We start from the raw sequence: 22323 nt of genomic DNA on the forward strand, positions 1-22323 counted from the left end.
ACCCATGGTAGTAAATGATTCGGTTAATGAAGCATCTACTTCCTACAGGGGATTCACAAAAATATGGAAATACCAAAAACACAACACATTTCCATGCCTAATATGTTGTAAGAAAACCGTTGGCATTTGAAACAGCTTCCAGTTGTCTCAGAATGGATAAATCCAGGTCCTGTAGGGTTTTCAGGGGATTATTATATCATTCTTCCTGCAAAACAGTGGCAACTTCAGGTAATGATGATACAGGAGGATAGCGATGATGCCCCAATCTCTGCTAAGCAGACACTAAAGGCTCAATAATATTGACATCTGTTAGCTGTGGAGGCCAGAGGGGATGTGACAATTCATCCACATGCTCACAAAACCAGTCCTGGACGGTGGGAGCAGATGCCATGTCGTCTTGGAACACAGCGTCACCGTTGGTGAACAGATAGTGTACCATAGGATGGACTTGATCAGCCAAAATGGTCGCATAAACCTTGGCAGTAATGTGACCTTGCAGTGCAGCCATGGAGCCCGTGGAATTCTATGATATGACTGCCCAACTTGTCATCGAACCCATGCAACATTTCACTGTGGAATGTGAACTCAGCCTGAAGTGGGTAACAGTGTGCAACAAGTCTCATTGGACCACATGACTTCCATTGCTCCCTAGTCCAGGTGTTATGGCTCTGGCACCACATTTTCCTTTTATGAGCATTTGCATCACTGATCAGTAGTTTTAGAATTATAGCTCACCCTGCAATTCTCTGCTTATGGAATTATATTTGTGATGTTCTGGTGCTAATAGGAATCAAAAGCGCGACATTCAGTTCTACAGTGACTTTTGCAACTGTCTTTCTCTTATTTTTCATCACAATCAGTGACAATCTGTCATGATCACCCAACACATACTTTGGTCCTTGTTGTGATTTAGTAGATGGTGCTTCTCCGCTTTCTTGTGTGTGGTATAAATCTTTGATATGGTGCCTCTTGAAATACCAGACACTTAAGCATCTTTAGTTACTGAATCATTCCCCATATGAGCATTAACAATTTTATCATGTTCTAAGTCACTTAACTCTGACATAATGCACTCATAACTATGCAGAATACTATACTGACTATAACTGACAGTTGCAACATATTGAGAACATTGCATAAGTGCCATTTGTGGTCAGATACGAGAGCGAATCAGCAGGCTTGATTAGCATGCATATTTCACATTGTTTTCATATTTTTGTCCAACATCTGAACCTTTTCCATATCAGACAGTGGCAAAATGTAAGCATGAAATACATGGAAGGGCTTTTATGTAAAACATGCTTTCAGAACTGTATGGATGGATATAAAAACTCTAATCCAGTTAAGGTTTTGTAATAAGAGATTGTGCAAGTTTCATATCTCTTACACTACTTATATGTAAACTTCACTATATGTTCAAAAGTATCTGGATGCCATTACAGAGGCTTAGTGGAAGTCACGGGATAGCTGTTAGAACCTGTGAAGCATGAATGGCACTAGTAAAATATTATTATTAGAGTTCAATAATTCATTCTCAATGTTTACAAATTGTCGTTCTTCTGCACCAGACTTGACTGTCACTCATTCAGCTGTGTGTTGGATTATAGCTGACATCTGTCCAATCAGCTCTGCAGTCACATGCTCAGGTGAGATTTAGCAACACCAGTGTCTTGCCAGGTTGTCGACAACCAGGTACGGCCATTGCCCAGTGCAAAGTGGACTCAGGCTGGCTGCTGGGATCTGCTTGGTCCCTCTCCAAATTCTACGATGATACTTGATGACCCATTCGAAATGTACTTGATGTTGGTAGTTGTATGGTCAGTCTATCTCCTCGACTACCACTGGTAGGCTTCAGCACCTGGAGGTGCCTCAGTGTTGAACTAGAACATGAACCACAAGAGGCGCTGTTGCTGGCTTTCGTGTTGAAGTTCAGTGCTGTGATGTGGAGTTGTTGGAAGATGTCAGCTCCTCCATCAGTAGATGGTATGCAGTGGGCAGCATGATGTTCATCAGGTGAAGGCCATCATCTTGAGTACATCTTCGGCTATTTCATAGACAATGCTGGACATTTAGGACATAGATTCACTACAATATCGTCACCATGGAATGGAGTGCTATTACTGTGAATGCCATTGATCCTGATGATCCATTCATGACGAGAGCTGGGGTGTTTAAAGGGAGCTGGCTCGAGCCTATGATGCAAGGCTCAGTTTGTAACAACTGCTTGTGTCCCTAATCTGCTATATTCACATAACAGACCATTAGCTACTGCATCAGGTCCTCATTATGTGCTCTTCCAGAAGGGAGTGAGCCTCATGCAATGTGTCTTATGAGCTAATGAATATGCTTGTCCTGCTTCCTTTTGTTTTCTGTTGCAGTCCCCTTTCTGCTGAATGCGTATCCTAACTCAGCAGACAGTGTTGCATTACGTGACACACTGGCCTACATCCTGCTTCCGTTTCTTGTCTTTGGCATGACTAGAGTTTGTGTGTAACAGTGTGAATAAGTTTTATTAAAAAAATTCTAATTTCTACCCATTACTATTATGTGCCCTAACACCATATTAGTAGACATAAATGTGGGATGTGTTCACTGATGGCTTTGTGATGGCTTGAACTCTGCTAGGGGCACTTTCAGTGAGATGTCTAAACGTCTGTAGAGGAATTGCAGTCCATCTCTCCTCAAGAGCTAAAACAAGAGAAGATAGTTATGTTGGATGTTAGGGTCTAGGGTGAAATTGACATTCTAACTCTCACCAAGGATGTTGCATTGGGTTCAGGTCTGGTCTCTGTGCAGACCAGTCCATTTCAGGAGTGTTATTATCCACAAACAGTTGCCTCACAGATGATGCCTTATGGCAATGTGCATTGTCGTGCTGTGTCACCAAACTGTTCACCTGCTGTAAGCAGTATGTAATCCTACAAAATATGTTCATATCCTTCCACATTTAGATTTTTCTTCAACACTGTGACGGGACCACACCCTAATCCTGGAAAGCACCTCCACACTGTAATAACACCTCCGTAGTGCACAACTGGCGCTACACATGATGGCAGGTATGTTTGCCAGGCATTTGCCAAACCATTCCATCAATTTGATGTAGAGTGTAGTGTGATTCATCACTCCGAAGCACTCATTTCCAATCACCCACTGTCCAGTAGTTTCATGCTATACGTCACATCGAGCTTCACTTTGCAGGGAATACAGAAATGTGTACCTTTTGAGGTGCTGCTCAACCATACGCCATCCTTTTTAATTCCCTACACACAGTCATTATGCTATCTGGACTGCTGAGAGCACTTTGGAACTATGAATGATTCTCTCCACTGATTTAATGCAATTGTTTACGACGACCCTCTGCAATGCTTGACAGTTCTTGTGTGTCAGTATGTAAGGGTCCTATAGTGTTGGTTTAGATGTGGTTGTTCCTTCACATTTTCACTTCACAGTCATATGACCAGCAGTCAATGTAAGCAGCTTTAGAATGGTTGAAATGTCCGCAATTGATTTATTAGTTAGTTGACATCTGATTACTAGTCCATGCTTGAAGACACTGAGCTCTCCTGACCCACCTATTCTACTGTTACAGTTTCACAATTTATAGGGATGTACCGACATGTCTGATCAGATGGTGTATATTTTAGACTTCTGCGATGTGGTTAATAGTTTACCCACATTACTGAAACATTGTGTATTGGTAAAATTAATCACGTACAGGCATAGCATTCACAAACACTTAAGTAGTGCTTATATTTGTGCCTCTCAGGAGTTTTACTGAGTGGGATAGCGTAGCGGTTAGCACACTGGACTTGTATTCAGGAGGACAACGGTGCAAAGTCACATTTGGCAGTTCTGATGTAGGTATCTGTGATTTCCCTAAATTGCTTATGGCAAAATCTGGGATGGTTCATTTGAAAGGGCACAGCTGCTTTTCTTGTCCATCCTTCCCTACTCAGTGTGTGTGCTTCATATCTAATGACCTGGTAGTCGACTGGACGTTAAACACTAATCTTCTACTACTACTAGGAAGTTTTTAATTATATTGTCTAACATTTCTGTGTATCCATAACATATTTAGGATTTTTTTTTAATTAGTACAGTTCCATCCTTCTGTTGGTTTGAAAGCAATGAAACTAAAATTTATAAATCAACTGTTCGTTGAAGCTACATGTATTATGTATAGGTAAGGACAGAGAAAAGTAGTTTAATTTTTTGACCAAATTTGGTGTTACTTTATCCCCAGTTTGGTATTATTTTTTGTCCAGACCAGTGTTATCTTCAGACTGCTAATTTTTCAGTTACGTTCTTTCTTTTTGTGGTATCTCATTGGTTTTAAGTCTTACGTTGAAAATGGACATATACCTTTGAATTACATTTACTGACATAACACATCTCATTTCCATTACAAACAAACCTTAATTTCAAGCCTATTAAGGCTTAATGCAAGGTGCCTTATTTATCTTGATGTCCCCACGTAACTTCTTTCCCAGCAGCAAAATAAAAAAATGCACCAAGAAAGCATTGTTTAGCTACCAGAGAGACATTAACCATCGTGGTTTCCTTTCCTTAACTTCTTTGCTCCAAAGATTTTGTTGCTCGTTTCAATTTCACAAGGTTGTTCTTAATTTTGTCTGTTGCATTCCTAATGCGAGCAAGTAATGCCTCATGTGTATTGACTTTGTCCTCGTAAGCTATGTCCAAAGAATGTGTGTGTGTGTGTGTGTGTGTGTGTGTGTGTGTGTGTGTGCGCGTGCGTGCGCGTGCGTGCGCGTGCGTGCGAGCGAGCGAGCGAGCTCGCACGCGCGCGTGCATGTTTCTATACCCAGTGATCCAATTCCTCTCTTTAAGACCTGTTCAGAAACATTTCACAGTGACCAGTCACATAAACCAGATGTCATTTACTTTGACTTCACTGTACAAACAGATGGTAAAAGTACCTGAGGCAACTTAACTCATCTGCTGGCTAGAGTTGATACTAAACAAATGGGAACATAAGGGAATGCATGCCGGTCATTCAGTCAATCACTTGCAGCTGAAGTGTTGTGGAAAAACTGTGTGTGTCAACAAAGAGAAAGTGAAAATGCTACTTATATATGGAAAATGTGTTAGTGGAACAGTAATTGCAATAAGGTAGGAAAGGAGGTTCTTCTATGGAAATTGCTTTCTGTAGAGTTCCTTTGCCTGAGTAGTTTTTTGCCTACCTTCAACTGCAATAATAGAAAAGTAATGAAGATGCAGTCTTTAATCAAGGGCTGTCTTTACTGTACACATCATGTATACTATATTACTATTCTATATGTAGCTGTGTTATAAATGGTAAAATACTGCTGCAGTCACTGTTCTGCTAACTTACATTGTCAATAGATTAGTAGCATTTCTAACTTCTGTTCAGTGGCGTACCTTGTACTTTCACAAAGCTTCAGCAGAAAATGGGTGACTGAGTGAACAGTGTGCATTTTCATTCTGTTTTTGTCTAATGTCAACTCCAGGAAGTGGACATGTTGCATTACTAAGGCTGTGTGAACTGTAAGTCAATCAGATTTGTGTTACTGTCCTGTACCCGCTATTAGTACATGGTGATACATTTCTTTTGTGTTCTTAAGGAGAAGAAGTGGATACTGAATAAAAAATACTGCTGCTATTTAAAAAGACATTTTGCTGTTCATATCTTTGTAACCAACAAATTTTCAAGAAAGACAATCAAGCCGGTTTAATGTCCCTCTGGTAGGTAAACAACATTTTCTTGGTACAATTTTTTTTCTTCTGGACAAAAAGTTACTTTGGGTAATAAAGGTAAATGGAACACCCTGCATAGTGTAAAGAGTACTACTCAGATATACACTTGTGCGTCTAAGGAAAACTGCAGCAGACTTGTGACAATGTACATATTTTCTACTAGCATGAAAAGTTGCCGTTTCACAGAATTTTGAAGGAATTTGTATTCCTTCAGAATATTTATGCTGCAGAGTCCTGCCATTCCAGGTATGTAACAGGCTCTTTGCCATGTCATCATTAACAGAGTTCATCACCACCGCCCTATTGCTAAAACAAGAAACTACTGCTGATATATGTGGCCATAAAAGCTGGAAGCCTAGTTTGAAAGTGCAACCCTTGTTTCACTCTTTCTTCAGCTCTTTCTAAAGTACTTCTCTCCACATTTTAAATGGCTTTGTCATTTCATTAAGAATTCATTTTCCATAATAATTAATCCTAATGAATCCAAATTCACACTGTCATAACTTGGAATGAATATCAGTTTTTTTGCTGACTCCATATTTCACAAAATTTTTACACGGCAAGTCATCTCGATAGCGACATTATTTTGGAGAGTTTTAATTTTGTGCCTGACTTAAACTGCACCTTTTTGTAAGGCATAAATGTAAATACAGAAACTGCCAAATAAGGTGCTTCAGCTTCAAAATCACACCAATCAACATGGCGCATGCTTGTTGTGCTTCAGTCAGTCAAGCTGAGCGAGATCTGTAGTGATTAGCACACTAGAACATTTGGGAAGACAATGATTCAAATCTGTGTCCAGCCATCTAGATTTAGGTGTTCCATGATTTGTCTAAATCATTCCAAGCAAACACTGGGGTGGTTCGTATGGATTGGCATAACCAGTTTCCTTCTCCATCCTTGAAACAGTTCAGAACTTGTGCTCCGTGTCCTCAAAATGAGAGGTTTCTTAAATATTTCATGAAGAATTACAAAAAAACAAGTAAATAAATAAAAAGGTTAGTTTGTTAATATCAAGAGATTTACGTGAAAGAATGCAAAAAGTGCCAGTAGCAGATACAGTAGTCACATTTCAGGAGATTTTGCTACATCTAATCAGTTAAAAATTACAAATACCTTCAGTAGGAAGAAAGTCATAATAAATACATCTGTAATAAGAGGCTTGTGTTCAGTTACAGATTTTTAAAAACCTCAAATTTGAGGTTTGTATGTGTTTAGAGGTAATGATATACGCTCTGATTACTTCCTAGTTACTTCAAATATGTAATATTAAAAATGTAATTTAAAAATCTACTAAATGTGTTGCACATTTCATGATTCCAGTCTCATCTCAAATTTTTGTCTCATATTGTTTCTGATGTGTGTTTTTTTTTAGGAATTAGCAAAACGATTTGCGCTATCTTTTGGACTGGATGCTGTGAAGAACCGTGAAGCAATAACAGCACTTCATCGTGAGGGTATATTATTTGCAGTTGATCCACTGGAAAATATTGAAGACCCTACAGGCCCCCCTCCCAACCTACCATTCCTTGAGATACTCACTGAATTTACGAATAAACTACTGAAACAGGATAAACGTGTTGTGTAAGTAGAATGTAAGGAATTATATATTAAATTTATTGTATAGGAAATTTCTGGAGTAAATTACAAATAACTAATAGTTGTAAATTGTTTCTTTAGCAGTGCAGTCCCTTGCTCTGAATTGGTAGAAATTGTTTTTTTTTTTTCTTTGCTAACTGCACACTTCTGCATTCAAACAATAATGTGCACAGTAGCAGTGTAAGTCATTTTTGAATGCTACATTTTACTATGCTCTCCTGTGTTCAGGTGCTGTGTGTAGGAATAGTGATGAAAAGCTTGCTGGTCAACTTTGAATGTAACTTGTGACATCTCAAAAGAAAAAAAAGGAAACCTTATTATTCATAATGTTAACAAGTGCTAGATATGAGGCATACGAAGAGACTACATTGTGCAAAGGAGCTGGGGAGCCTCATTAAAAATAGGCGTACTTGAAAGAATTGCATTATTGTCATTTTAATGATTGCTGAGCATGTGATCATGTGATGAATTGCAATAGTACTTGAGTAAAGTGGAATGAACGACTGAGTCTGTGACATTGACTTGAGTATTGCTCATCAGTGTGGGATCCATACCAGATCGGGTTGACGGAGGAGATAGAGAAGATCCAAAGAAGAGCGGCGCGTTTTGTCACAGGGTTATTTGGTAACCGTGATAGCGTTACGGAGATGTTTAGCAAACGCAAGTGGTAGACTCTGCAAGAGAGGCGCTCTGCATCGCGGTGTAGCTTGCTCGCCAGGTTTCGAGAGGGTGCGTTTCTGGATGAAGTATCGAATACATTGCTTCCCCCTACTTATACCTCCCGAGGAGATCCTGAATGTAAAATTAGAGAGATTCGAGCGCACACGGAGGCTTTCAGACAGTCGTTCTTCCCGCGAACCATACGCGACTGGAACAGAAAAGGGAGGTAATGACAGTGGCACGTAAAGTGCCCTCTGCCACACACCGTTGGGTGGCTTGTGGAGTATAAATGTAGATGTAGGTGTAGATGTAGACTATAGGTTTCATAGGTAGTCATAGTTGTATCGTCTCCGTTGGCAATTAGAAGTTTGGAGAGTGCATCCGTATTGACACAACTTTACTGTTCCTCTGTTGCATTTTTGAAAATACTCAATTTTTGAAAGTATTTTTGGATAGATTAAAAATCTACTCACCAAGTGGTGGCAGGAACAAATGCACAAAAAAAGTTAAGGAAATGTGTAAACTTTTATAGCTAGTCGGCAGTTGGGTTGATTAGATTAGATTAATACTTGTTCCATAGATCATGAATATGACACTTCGTAATGATGTGGAACGTGTCAGGTTAATAAAAGATGTCTGTACAAGATATTACATTACACAAAATATTGCATGACACTAATGTTTAAGTTGGTTTTTTTCCCCCTCCCTTAATTTATATCTAAAAATTCAGCCAATGGGTAGAAGGAGTTGTCATCTAGAAATTCTTTTAATTTATTTTTAAATATTGGTTGGCTATCTGTCAGGCTTTTGATGCTGTTTGGTAGGTGACCAAAGACTTTTGTGGCAGCATAATTTACCCCTTTCTGTGCCAAAGTCAGATTTAACCCTGCATAGTGAAGATCATCCTTTCTCCTGGTGTTATAGCTATGTGCACTGCTATTACTTTTGAACTGGGTTGGATTATTAACAACAAATTTCATAAGTGAATATATATACCGTGAGGTTACTGTGGGGATCCCTAGATCCTTAAATAGATGTCTGCAGGATGACCGTGGGTGGGCACCAGCAATTATTCTGATTTCACGTTTTTGAGCAATGAATACTTTTCTGCTCAACTATGAATTACCCCAGAATATGATGCCATACGAAAGCAGTGAATGAAAGTAGGCATAGTAAGCTAATTTACTGAGATTCTTATCACTAAAATTTCAATAACCCTAATAGCATACGTAGCTGAACTCAGACGTTTCAGCAGACCATCAATGTGTTGCTTCCAGTTTAACCTCTCATCAATGGACACACCTAAAAATTTTGAAAATTCTACCTTAGCTACAGACTTCTGTTCAAAGTCTATATTTATTACTGGAGTTGTGCCATTTACTGTACAGAACTGTATATACTGTGTTTTATCAAAATTAAAGAGAGTCCGTTTGCTGAGAACCACTTAATAATTTTGTGAAAAACATCATTTACAATTACATCACATAGTTCTTGGTTTTTGGATGTTATTACTATACTTGTATCATCAGCAAAAAGAACTAACTTTGCATCTTCATCAATGTGGAATGGTACATCATTAATGTATATCAAGAACAGTAAAGGACCTAAAACCGAACCCTGTGGGACCCCGTACCTGATAGCCCCCCAGTTTGAGGAATCAGCTGATGTTTTAACATTACATGTACCACTTATTTCAACTTTCTGCATTCTTCCAGTTAAGTATGAATTAAACCATTTGTGCGCTGCCCCCCTCAAACCATAATGATTTAGCTTATCTAAAAGAATTCCACGATCTACACAATCAAAGGCCTTTGAGAGATCACAAAAAATACCAATGGGTGATGTCCGGTTATTCAGAGCATTTAATATTTGATCAGTGAAAGCGTATATAGCATTTTCTGTTGAAAAGCCTTTTCTGAAAACCAAACTGACATTTTGTTAGTACTTCATTTTTATAAATATGGGAGGCTACTCTTGAATACATTACTTTCTCAAAAAATTTTGATAGAGCTGTCAGAAGAGAGATTGGGCAGTAGTTGTTGACATCCGACGTATCCCCCTTTTTATGCAATGGTTTTACAATGGCATATTTCAGTCTATCGGGGAAAACACCCTGCTCCAAAGAGCTATAACATACGTGCCTGAGAATCCTACTTATCTGTGGGGAACAAGCTTTAAGTACCTTGCTGGAAATGCCATCAATTTCGTAAGAGCTTTTACTTTTCAGTGAGTTTATTATTTTACTGATTTCAGAGGGAGAGGTTGGTGGAAATACAGTTGTTTCAAACTGCACAGGTATGGCCTCTTCTAGTGAAGATCTAGATCCTATTTTCTCCACAACATTTAAAAAATGATTATTGAAAATATTTTCAATTTCTGATTGTTTGTTAGTACACTTGTCATTCAGTTTTATGGCACTAAAGTCTTCCTGTGCTCTTGGTTGCCCTGTTTCCCTTTCAATAATATTCCAAATTGCTTTAATTTTATTATCAGAGTTACTGATCTCAGACATGATACACATGCTTCTGGACTTTTTAATAACTTTTCTTAGTACTGCACAATAGTTTTTATAATATTGTACAATTTTGGGGTCAGTACTCCCTCTTGCTGTTAGATACAGTTCTCTTTTATGGTTGCAAGGTATTCTTATTCCTTTAGTTAGCCAAGGTTTTTTATATGTTTTCTTGGAATTATGTTTAACTATTTTCTTGGGAAAACAATTTTCAAATACCCTTAAAAATGTATCGTGAAATAAGTTATATTTCAAGTTTGCATCGGGTTCCTTATACACTTCATCCCGGTCTAGATGCTGTAGGCTTTCCCTAAAGTTTGCAATATTTATATTGTTAATTGAATGCACTGCTTTGAAATTCTGATTTGATGTACTGCAAGGAGCTATGTCATGTGCTGTAACTAGCTGTGCACCATGATCTGAAAGACCATTCTCAACAGGATAAGCATTTATGTCCTTAAACTTATCTTGGTCTATAAAAAAGTTATCTATCAATGTCCTGCTGTTCTTTCTTATCCGAGTAGGCAAATCAATGACGGAGCTCAAATTGAAAGAACTGAGTAAAACTACAAGATCATTCTTCCTATTACACTCTTTCAGGGAATCAACATTGAAATCCCCACAAATGATAATTTGCTTCCCCCTGTCTGACAGATAGCACAACAAAGCATCCAAGTTTTCTAGAAATAGCTGGAAATTCCCTGAGGGGGACCTATACACTGTTACAATTATGAAAGTGCCATCATTTAGTTTTAGTTCAGTATTTTTTAGTTTCTAAATTTTTTACACTGTGGAAGCTTTTGACATATATGGAAACTCCTCCTCTCATCATATTATCTCTACTTACATGTGCAGCTAATTTGTACCCAATTATGCTAACCTTTTGCATATCAGTGACAATGTGATGCTCAGACAGGCATAGTACATCTATTAAATTCTCAGTTTCTATATCTTCTAAACAAAGCAGAAGCTCATCAATTTTATTCTTCAATCCCCCAATATTTTGATGAAATATACTAACGTTATTTTTCACTTTACTTTTGTGGGTATCTTGAATTTTTTTAAACATCTTTAGTACTTGCATGGCTGAGTTTCCCACTGGACACTGATTTTACACTAAAAAAGAGTTTCCACCATGAGATGTAGTTCCTTCCCCCTTTAAATATCCTGCTATCAGCCCAGCCAGTTTACCCTTCCCTTTCTTGTTGAGGTGTAGGCCATGTCTAGTATAGTCCCACCTACAGAGTGAATCAACAGGAACCACACCAATGTGTGACCCTGCACCAGATCCAAGTAGCCGTTCCAACTCCAAATTAACTCTCCTGACAGAAGAGCTCAAATGAGGTCGGTCGTGGCGCTCCAGAACCGACACAAACCCAACACTGGTATGACTCGATGTTGACGCAATCTTTGCCAGGTCACACTCTATGCTGTATCCCGGATCTCTGTCAATACTGTTGCCTGTCCCACCCACAATAACCACGGTATCTTCCTTAGTAAAGCCTCCACATAGTGAACCTAAATCCTCTGTAACCTGCCCCAGTCCAGCACTAGGTTTGAAAAAACTTGTGACCTGGTATTCTGACCCTAATTAATCCTGCAGAAGTTGGCCCACACCTCTAGCATGCGAACTACCTAGCAACAAGACTTTCTTTCTCTTTGCAGACTGCCCTACATTCTTATTCAATTTGCTTCTGAAAGCTTGTTGAGCCCTGTCTACATCTACTTCTGTGAGAGGCTCATCAGTTTCTGACTGAGGCAACAGGTCAAACCTATTTTTTACATTAATAACAAAGCTGTCAGAAGAATTTCTTGGCCTGTTCCTTATACCTGTTGCCCCTTCCCACCTGCAGAACCACTGATGAGTCTCGCTCATTTTCCCAATTCCCACGCCACTACAATCGCCCCAATGAAAAAAGTTACTACATCCATCACACCAGACCCCGGAGCTAGCGATTCTACGGCATGTCAGGCACTTTACACTCATGGTACAAATCGATCTTAGTGACAGAAAGACAATTAAGTTACCGGAAAACAATGAAAATACGTGTACGAAAAATTAGGCCTATTCGCGACAATGTAAACAGTGGAAATTACTTAAGAGATGATGATACTCTACGGATATAAAGGGGCAGCAGACGTATTTATCACACTAAACTATCAGTAAATGCACTTAAAACTGCGGTATGAAGTTTAATCTGAAAGCTCAAAAGTTCGGCCTGGCCGCGATATGTAAACAAAACGAACTTTACGTGATTACTGTGAAAATACGTAAGACAAAAACCTTTAATGGTACGCTTGAAGAGCACTATAATTAACGTAATAAATTAATTTAAAGTGTTAAAAAAAGTTTATTACTACTTAAATTACTTGTCTTGTACGAGAGCTGTGACTCAGACGTCCGTATAGCAGGTGCAGGGCTACCAACCTGAAGGGGAACAAAGAGGGGTGAAGGGAAATGACTGAAGAGGTTTAGGAAAGGGGGGGGGGGTTACTGAAAAGTTGTCCAGAACTTTGGGTCAGGGGAGACTTACCGAATGGGATGAGATGCAAAGAAGCTTCACTGTACACTGCAAGACTTCCTGCTGATCGTCTGTCACCAGTTTGTTTACTAATTGGACTGCACTTTTCTTTCCTTATTGCCATTTGCTTTTAGGTGAGTCAGTTACGTTTTTGTACATTTGTTTTTTACCAATTTCCAATGATCATCTGTTACTGCTGTCTTTTGCATTATTTTATTTCCAAAACACAGTCGATTCCATTTTCTTCAGTGGCTTCCTCTCTTTGTTTTCCCTGTTTGAAAAATTTTGTCTGTTTCCTTGTCTTTCCCAAGAACTTCGCCAATCACACTTTTATTGTTGTAATTTTTTCCTATCATAGGGTACACTTTCCTCATGAGAAATTCTCACACACTCATTGCCTTTGGTTAACCCATCTCTGTTCTCGCAACTTTTGTTTGAAATTTCCTACAGTTTTCTGATTTTTTTTTTCTGATCTTTATCTTAGCTTGTCTTCCTTCTTTCTCTTATTGTGCTTTTTTATCACTGCTTCTACCATTTGTTATACTCCAAACCTTCTTTTCTTGAAATAGTCTTTCCTTCCCATTCTGTCAGGTAAGTCTTCTATGACCAAGGGTTCTGGGCAATTTTTTTTATAACTCTCCCCATTTCCCCAAGTCTCGCCAGTTCCTTTCCTTCATCCCTCTTCGTTCCCTTTCAAACCTTATGCCAGGAGGAGGAGCCACTGGTTATGAAAGCTTACACATTACCTTAATTTTGGTGTGTATTTTTTCCTGCTGCAGCTTGTTGAGTAGAATATATTTTTTAAAATTTTTTTCTCTATCCAGTTACATTATCTTCTACGTGTTTGCTTGCTAAATACTTTGCCAGTTCATTGTTATGTTTAATACAGTTGCCCTTTTATTTCTGTCAGTACCTCATGTCCACTAGCATATGAACTTTTGGTACATCGTAGATGTCATCATTACAAATCAGTGCAGCAACTAGAATTTCCATTCAGTTGATTAATGGTTAAAATTTGTCTAGTAATCTTGGATCTTTCCTGTACACATTATCTTAAATTTTCTACTATAGGGAAAAATTGTGTACTCATTTATGGTTTATCTACAAAAATGTGGGCGTCTTGTTTATGTATGTGTAACAATGGGGTGATTTTCTTCCACCCAGATGATCAGAAGTTTCTGAGGAGTACCAAAAGTTTATTTGAAAGTCAAATCTCCAGCAGTCTTTCCATTTCAGACCTTGAATCACTGAGTATTTGGTTGGTGTGACATTTGTAAAGAGTTTAACAATCACAAAGCTAAGGCAGCTGCTTATGACTAGACTACATAGGAGACAGAGCATCTTAGATTGCCAAACCTTGATCTGAATAAATTTGATGCAATTATTTAAACATTGTACAAAAACGCCTTTAGGTTGCACTCATTGAAGGATCAGCAACTTCTGAAAGGAGGCAGTAGTCATTTGCGTTCAAATTCTTTCGCCAATCACAAGGATATTTTTCAGTGCACGTAATATGAGCATTTTTTGCTTCGTTTTAGAGGAGACCCTGAGAACCACAAGGGCTTAGAGCAACTGTCATTAAGCCCACATAAAATTGACTCACAGAGAAATCTGTGAGACAGATTTTTGTGAATTTTCATATATACAATGTAAGCCCATGCTACTGTCGCAGATCAGTGATGATGTGCTTTAGGCCCTCATGATTCTCAGCACCTTATATACAGTATGGACATTAATAAAACTGACAGGGACAGATTCCTGACTGAAAATGGAGAAAAAAGGTCTTTTGAATATGTGTCCGGAAATGCATTGTTGCCACTATAGATGGTGCTGATGAATGACAGTTTCTATGACAAAGTACTGTCTGTTCCTTGTGTGTTGCAGACTGTGTGATTGATGCAGTGTACTGTAAGCAGCAGAATGGTCTGGGAACAAGCTGGGATGGTGTTTGTATACTGCCAAGCACATGAAATCACTCAAGAGGCAGCATGGCTTTACCAAAACATGTACACTCACAGACCCTAACCACACCACACGGCGTTTCAGGCCCCGTTTGGGTGTTCGTGTGATCATGAGTACTTTCAGTCAGACCATTATGCAGGGAGGTGGCATGCTGTGCGTATACCAGATTTGGAGCTTGTAATAAGGTTTGTCCCAATATCCTGTAGAACTCGGTTCTTCAAATCTAGTGTACGCATAGTTCACTGCCTCCCCTCCCTGCACATTCGTCTGTCTGAAAGGACCCATGATCACACAAATGCCCAAAAAGGACTTGAAATGTTGTGTGATGTGGTTGGTGCCTGTGAGCTACTTCTTTTCGTATAACTGTGCTCTCTCTCGACCGTTTCCATCTGCTTGGGCATTCACGAACACCATCTCAGCTTGTTCCCAACATGAATACTGAACCAATCTGCTGTGTCAATCGCACAGCCTGAAACACACAAGGAACAGATGGCACGTGGTCAGAGGAGCTGTCATTCGTCAGTACCTTCTAGCATGGCAGTGATTCATTTCTGGGCACATGTTCGTAGGGCCTTTTTTCCTCCATTTCCAGTCAGGAATCCGTCCCTGCAGTTTGTTGATTTTGTTAATGTTCACCTTATATATTTTTTAACATCATTAATATCTGTCATTGTCTTATTTTAGACAATCATTAATCCTGATACTATCTTTATTGTTGTATGTACTCTGGCATCAGTGTCTAGTTTCTATAATATTGAGGATAGTTGCATGTACAGGTCAAGAGCAAAAAATCTTCTGTGTGTTAATATGTAGTACATGATTACTTTTGTTTACAGGACTGAAGACCACAACAACACATTAACAACATAATTTTCCACAGATAACTTGGATTTTCTGCTAAGAAGATTACATTTTTATAATGCAGGAAGTTACTATGCATAATAATCGCAAGTTTCTAAACGAGTAATATGAATGAATCCTTTGATTGTGCAATTTCTATCTCTCTCTTTATTAACTATTACCCCTTTTCCCATAATTATTCTGCACCTAACAATGGATTCAAAGAGCCAAAACTCTCAATTTATGTACGTGCCTGTAGTATTCCAATAAATGTTACGTTTGTAAATACAAAGTTGCTCAATTTATTATCCAGGTGCTTGATGTTTATATTCCAGTTTAAATTTTGGTTTACTTTTGCTTGAAGAAATATGACAGTCAAATACTTCTAAATTATGATTATTGGTTGTCATTTACTGTTTGTACAGATTGAATTTCCTGGATCGACGGATTGCTGCTGGGATGCCCTCTAGCAGGGGCGAAGATTGGCAGCCGTTACTTATGTACAGGAACAGTTTAGTTCATGGAGAAACTGACCAGCCTCCAGTTACCTCTAAACGAGCATACGGTAGGAAGAAGAAAGAAGGTAAATTATTTTTGAAGTATATAAAATTTTTGTAAGAGTACCTGCTGCTCATGTACAGAGTGATTCACGAAGATATGAAAATATTTTAGTATATTATTCTACAAGTAAAACTAAAGAAAAGAGTTCATGTAAACATTTGATCTGCAAATATTTAGTTACGGAGTTATGATTAATAAAATATTTTGCCCGAAATTTAACAACTTTGCTAATATGAAGCCATTGCAGAACTGTGCGGGGTTAAAGTAAAGCACGATTTCCATTTATTTTGTTGTTATTGGTCTGGTGAATCTAATAAACCATTTCCCAGATGTGTATCTGCAGTAGTTTAACAGAACATCCAGAGAAGCAAAGACATAATTTTCTAAAATTTTTAATTTAATAACTACTTGTTCCAATTTGTTTTTTTAATTCCAGACAATTGCACAAAGTTTGCAACAGAAATTGTTGAGCATTTAATTTTGGAAAAATGATGGTAATAATGTTGACAGAAACTGTACAAATGTGTCAGATAATCTGCTTTTGTTAATACCATAGCACATGTGAATTCATGTTAAACTGGAAAAAACAAAGCTCATTGTTAAGGAAGTTTTACAATTTCACAATACATTCACAATAAATACTCAAAATGTCTCTGAGTACAGTGCATTTAGCTGCATGTGTATGAACAGATTTTGTTGCTCGTTTCAATTTCACAAGGTTGTTCTTAATTTTGTCTGTTGCATTCCTAATGCGAGCAAGTAATGCCTCATGTGTATTGACTTTGTCCTCGTAAGCTATGTCTTTCATCCATCCCCATACACAAAAATCCATTGGTGATAAATCGACCGATCTCGGTGGCCACAGACGTGTAGCACCAAGCAAATCCTTTCTGGGGAAAGTGTTCATTTAAATGTGTAGTAACGGCGTTGGTGAAATGTAGATGTGCGCCGTCATGTCAAAAATACATTTGCAATCACGAAGCAAGTGGAACATCTTCGAGCAAGCGGGGCATTTCTTCTTGAAGGTTAGACATCCTGGAAAAATGAATGGACCAGTAAAGTGTGTGTTGATTATACCACACCACACATTTATGCAAAATGGCTGCTGGAAATCATGTTACATGTGGTCTTGCTTCAGACCGTATGTGTTTGTAATGTAAATTGTTTATACCATCTCAAGCAAATTGCCTCATTAGTAAATAAAATGTATTTGTGTAACTGCCAATTACTATTTAACCAATTACACAACTCCAAGCGAAGGGCAGGCTCTCCCTGATGTAAATGATGCACTTTCTTGTTTATGATAAAGATACAGATTATTGTATTTCAGTGTACGCCATACCTTAAATTGTGAAATGCCTAGTCGTTGAGAGAGAATTAGAGTACTGGTACCTGGGCTACATTGAACAGCATCCATAATATCATCATCGTCTTCATGTATTAGCACTCATACTGATAATGAATGCTATGTAGAGAACCTGTCTCCTGTAACATTCGAAATACTCCGCAAATGGTCCGTGCAGTCGGAATCCTCTAAGTTGGATAACGTTTGCGATGTTCATTAACTGCAGCCCTAATGTTACCATCACATTTGCCATAAATAAACTTCATATTGCTGTATTCCTTTGCCGTAAATTTGAAAGGCATCCCAACCTACAAACTACAATAGTTACTATGTGGTTTCACTTAAATACACTGTTGTTGTTATTATGTTCTTTCACTGAACAATACAGAAAACTAACTCATTTCAAGGTTAGGAAGCGACTAAAACAACTCACTAACGGTTGCCAACAATGACGTAAACATTTTTATATTCTTAATGGAAAGTAAACAGATTTACTTGTATAATAATCTTTGCTTTCCTGGATGTTCTGGAAAACTACTGCAGATACACGTCTGGGACATATTTTATTAGATTCACCAGACCAGTAACAACAAAGTAAATGGAATTTGTGCTTTACTTTAACCTTGTACAGTTTTGCAATGGCTTTATATTAGTGAAGTTGTTAAATTTCAGGCAAAATCTTTTATTAGCCGTAACTCCATAACTAAACATTTGTGAACCAATGTTTTTATGAACTTTTTTCTTTAGTTTTGCTTGTAGAATAACATTAAAATATTTGCATATCGTCGTGGATCATCCTGTATAGCTGTGTGACAGTTTGCAGTGCCTTTGCTAACAGCATCTATGTCAAGAAGTAAGACGACAAAATGTAAAGCCTGCAGTGTGACCGAGCGAGGTGGCACAGTAATTAAACACTGGACTCGCATTGGGGAGGACGACGGTTCAATCCCGCATCCAGCCGTCCTGATTTAGGTTTTCCGTGATTTCCCTAAATCTCTCCAGGCAAATGCCAGGTTGGTTCCTTTGAAAGGGCACGGCCGACTTCCTTCCCCATCCTTCCCTAATCCGATGAGACCAATGACCTCGCTGTCTGGTCTCCTTCCCCAAGCAACCCAACCCTGCAGTGTGGTAGCAAAACTGTCCTTTGTATAGAAGAGAGTAGAACATTTACGGTCTGAGAGAGCAGAAAGAATGTTTTGTTGTTGGTAAGGCTTTTACATAGCTACTTCTGTATTGCACTTGTCATCAAGTTGATGGAAAACATTTGGCAGTCCATGTAGTCTTGCTGACAAGTTTGACATTCCACACAAAAACACAGTACTAAAATTTATATTATACACAGTAGAAACATTATCAGAATTACACATTTCAGAAATATTGGGTCACATTAACTTAAGCATTACCTTAGGGCATCAGCATTTTGGCAGGGTAAGCACATACAGACCACTTCCATTGCACATCAAATTGGCCATATATTGAAGTTCCCATTGTCAAGTAACTATCATCCAGAAACATGACAATGACATGGGGACTCATATTGAGATCAGAAAAGTTGAATTAAAAATGTTGATCGTCTGATCCACAGAACTGCTACCATACAGCACTCATCTTTGTATCTCAAAAGAAAAATTTATAATTTATTCTGAGCTTGAAACTCAGTCAGCAAATTTACAAAGAACTGACTTCCTTGACATTGAGCATTTGGTCTGCAAACTGATCACTTTGAAAGTAGTTAACACTTTTCATATGTACTTATTTTGTTACAAACTATGGATATATAAATGGTAGGTGCATATAGAAGGGCCTTGATAAAATAAGTCTGGTGTAGAGATTGATAATATGATTGAAATATAGACACATGTAATGTTGAGCACTATAAGAATATAGAAGTCTTTGACTACAGTCATAAAGAGTTGTAATTAGGATCAATTGTACCATAGGAAAACTGTGTGTGTGTGTGTGTGTGTGTGTGTGTGTGTGTGTGTGTGAGAGAGAGAGAGAGAGAGAAAATTTATTTATGAACAAAACAAGTAGCAAATATTGATACAGTGAAACCTCTTTATAACGTTCCTCCATATAATGTTTTCCTCTATATTACGTCCGTTTTTTTCGGTCCCGTCTTAAAGCCCATATAAACAATGTTAAATTTTCCTCTTTACTGCGTTTCCTCTATATTACAATTTCCTCCATGTAACGCTCATATTTTTGGAACCCTGGCCAATTATTTACCTCTTTATAACGTTTAAGTGACTGTATGTACACATATCGTTTTCCGTTCTGTGGATTCACGTTTGCACCGGTTCTTAAAGCCCGCGCTCAGCGTGTTTCATATGTCAATGGCTGAACCCGGTCACATGACATGTGACGCGCATTCTGCTTGCAATCTTTTTGGGGCCATTTCAGTTAATGATTTGTATTCATAGCGTGTTGTGTGAGCTGAGCAGCAAACAGTTTGTGTGTCTTGTGAGAGTGTGTCTTCGATATAACTTTTTTTTAAGATTTCATCAGTGGACATGAGTGAAAAGCGGAAGAACATTTCTCTGGAAGAGAAGGTTTGTTATGTCGCGTGGAGCTAGCGAAGCAATTTGAATTGGCCCCCTCAACACTCAACACTACTATGAAAAACAGATCGTCAATAACGGAAGGGTATGAGAATTGTGGAAATTCGAAATGTATACGTTTGAAACCATCGACTTGCGACGATATGGAGGAAGTTTTATTAACTTGGTTTCAGCAAGCATGTGCTGCAAACATTCCTATAAACTGAACTATTCTGAAGGAGAAGGAGCTTCAAATATCACTGCAGTTAGGAATGGAAAATTTTAAGGCGTCCAATGGATGGATTGATAAATTTTGATAGCATCATGGTATTGTACACAAAGCGGAATGTGGAGAAAGTAAAAGTGTGGACGAACCAACTGTAACTCAGGGGATGCAGACTCTCCCTAATCTGATACATGGCTACAGACACTGTGACATTTATAAAGCTGACGAAACCGGCATGTTTTTCAATTTAATGCTGGATAAGACATTTACTTTTCGTGGGGAAAATTGCCATGGCGGTAAGAAGAGCAAGGAACCTCTTACCATTTTGTCGTGTACAAACGCCAATGGCAGTGAAACACTGAAACCTTTGGTTATCAGGAAGCCAAAAAATCCGAGGTGCTTCAAAAACATTTCCACGTTTCTGTGCAAATATACAAACAATGCCAAGGCATGGATGACGAGTGATATATTTTTATGTTTTCTCAGAGAATTTGACGCCAAAATGGGGAGTGCTGCTGTTTGTGGATAGATGTGTGGCACATGCACCAGATGTATCCTTTCTGAGAAATGTGAAAGTAATTTTCCTGCCACCCAACTGAACCAGCCACCTGCAACCTATGGACTTGGGAATAATACACACCCTTAAGGTTAAATATAGGACAGCCCTTGTAAAATAACGCCTTGAATTTGATGGACCAAAGAAAACTGGGTAGCCAGCAGAGCTCACAACTGAAGCTGAATATTTTACAGGCAATGTATTTAATTATGTACTCGTGGAAGGAAGCCGTTGCTGAAACTATTAAAAACTGTTGCACAAAAGCGGATTCTGTGAGAATGAGATGGCAGCTCCTGTGGAAGATGTTGCAAGTGATTTGCAAGAGTTTCAGGAATTAATAGGGAGTGATTCTGTCACTTTTGAGGACTTTGTGGCTGTGGATGACCATGTGACAACCACATGAGTACGAAGTATTGAGGAGCTGACTGCAGAGAGCAGCTTGGAGAATAATAGTGGTAGTGAAAGTGACAGTGACAAGGAAGATGACCCTGTGCCCTCATATACTAAGGCAGCTGAAGCCTTTGAAACATTCAGGAGATATGTGATGGCCCATAGACTTGAGGACAGAACGAGCAAGTAATGATTGTCATAGAGTCAAGGAGAAATAGAAAACAAACATGCTTACTTGAATATTTAAAAAAAATCATAGGCATATGATTTTCAGATTGCATAGGTTCCTAGAGTTTTGTGCAAATTTAAGTTCAATTTCATAATTTAATTTTTAAAGTATTTTTTTTTTTGTAACTAATTCTTTTTTAATCCGTACCACTTACTGTGTTTTTATGTGCAGTATATCATACACAAAATTTGGCTCATATTCTATAATTGGGTCAACTGAAGAACAGGATACCACCTGTCAGCTTTAGGCAATGATGTTATATCTTAAGAATCTGTTATAACTTTTTACAGTACAAACTGATCCATTTACTTTCACCTATCCACCTACCGGGCCCCATGTTTTAACTACAAAAAACTAATCATTTGATACATTGATCATTTGCAATGAATATCATATTACGGTGTTGTGAAAATTTAAAATGTCATTTATGGCACCATTTGTCAAAGCTGATTAGTGGTATCCCAATCTTCAGTAATGCCCTATAATTATTATTTGGAAGCCTCCCCCTTTGTAGTGTTTTCCTCTATACAGTGTTCAGAATTTGTGGTCCCTTGAAAAATGTTGTATAGGGGTTTCATTGTAGTTCATAGGTACAGGGAAACTACATTTGATGAGGAAAGAGATTGCTTATGGAACTGTGGTGTG

At 38.3% G+C, this 22323-nt stretch overlaps 1 protein-coding gene across 2 annotated transcripts in view; it reads left to right on the forward strand.

The window, feature by feature from the left end:
* Positions 1–22323, forward strand: part of LOC124713847 (cohesin subunit SA-1) — a 148502-nt gene that overhangs the window by 120757 nt on the left and 5422 nt on the right. For both annotated transcript variants that reach the window (XM_047242977.1, XM_047242978.1), the window contains 2 exons: positions 7112–7320; positions 16257–16414. In XM_047242977.1, coding sequence (XP_047098933.1) covers positions 7112–7320; positions 16257–16414 — 367 coding nt within the window. The remainder of the gene's footprint in view (positions 1–7111; positions 7321–16256; positions 16415–22323) is intronic.

The sequence above is a fragment of the Schistocerca piceifrons genome, chromosome 1, assembly GCF_021461385.2.
Source record: "Schistocerca piceifrons isolate TAMUIC-IGC-003096 chromosome 1, iqSchPice1.1, whole genome shotgun sequence".
Classification (NCBI taxonomy): Eukaryota; Metazoa; Arthropoda; class Insecta; order Orthoptera; family Acrididae; genus Schistocerca; species Schistocerca piceifrons.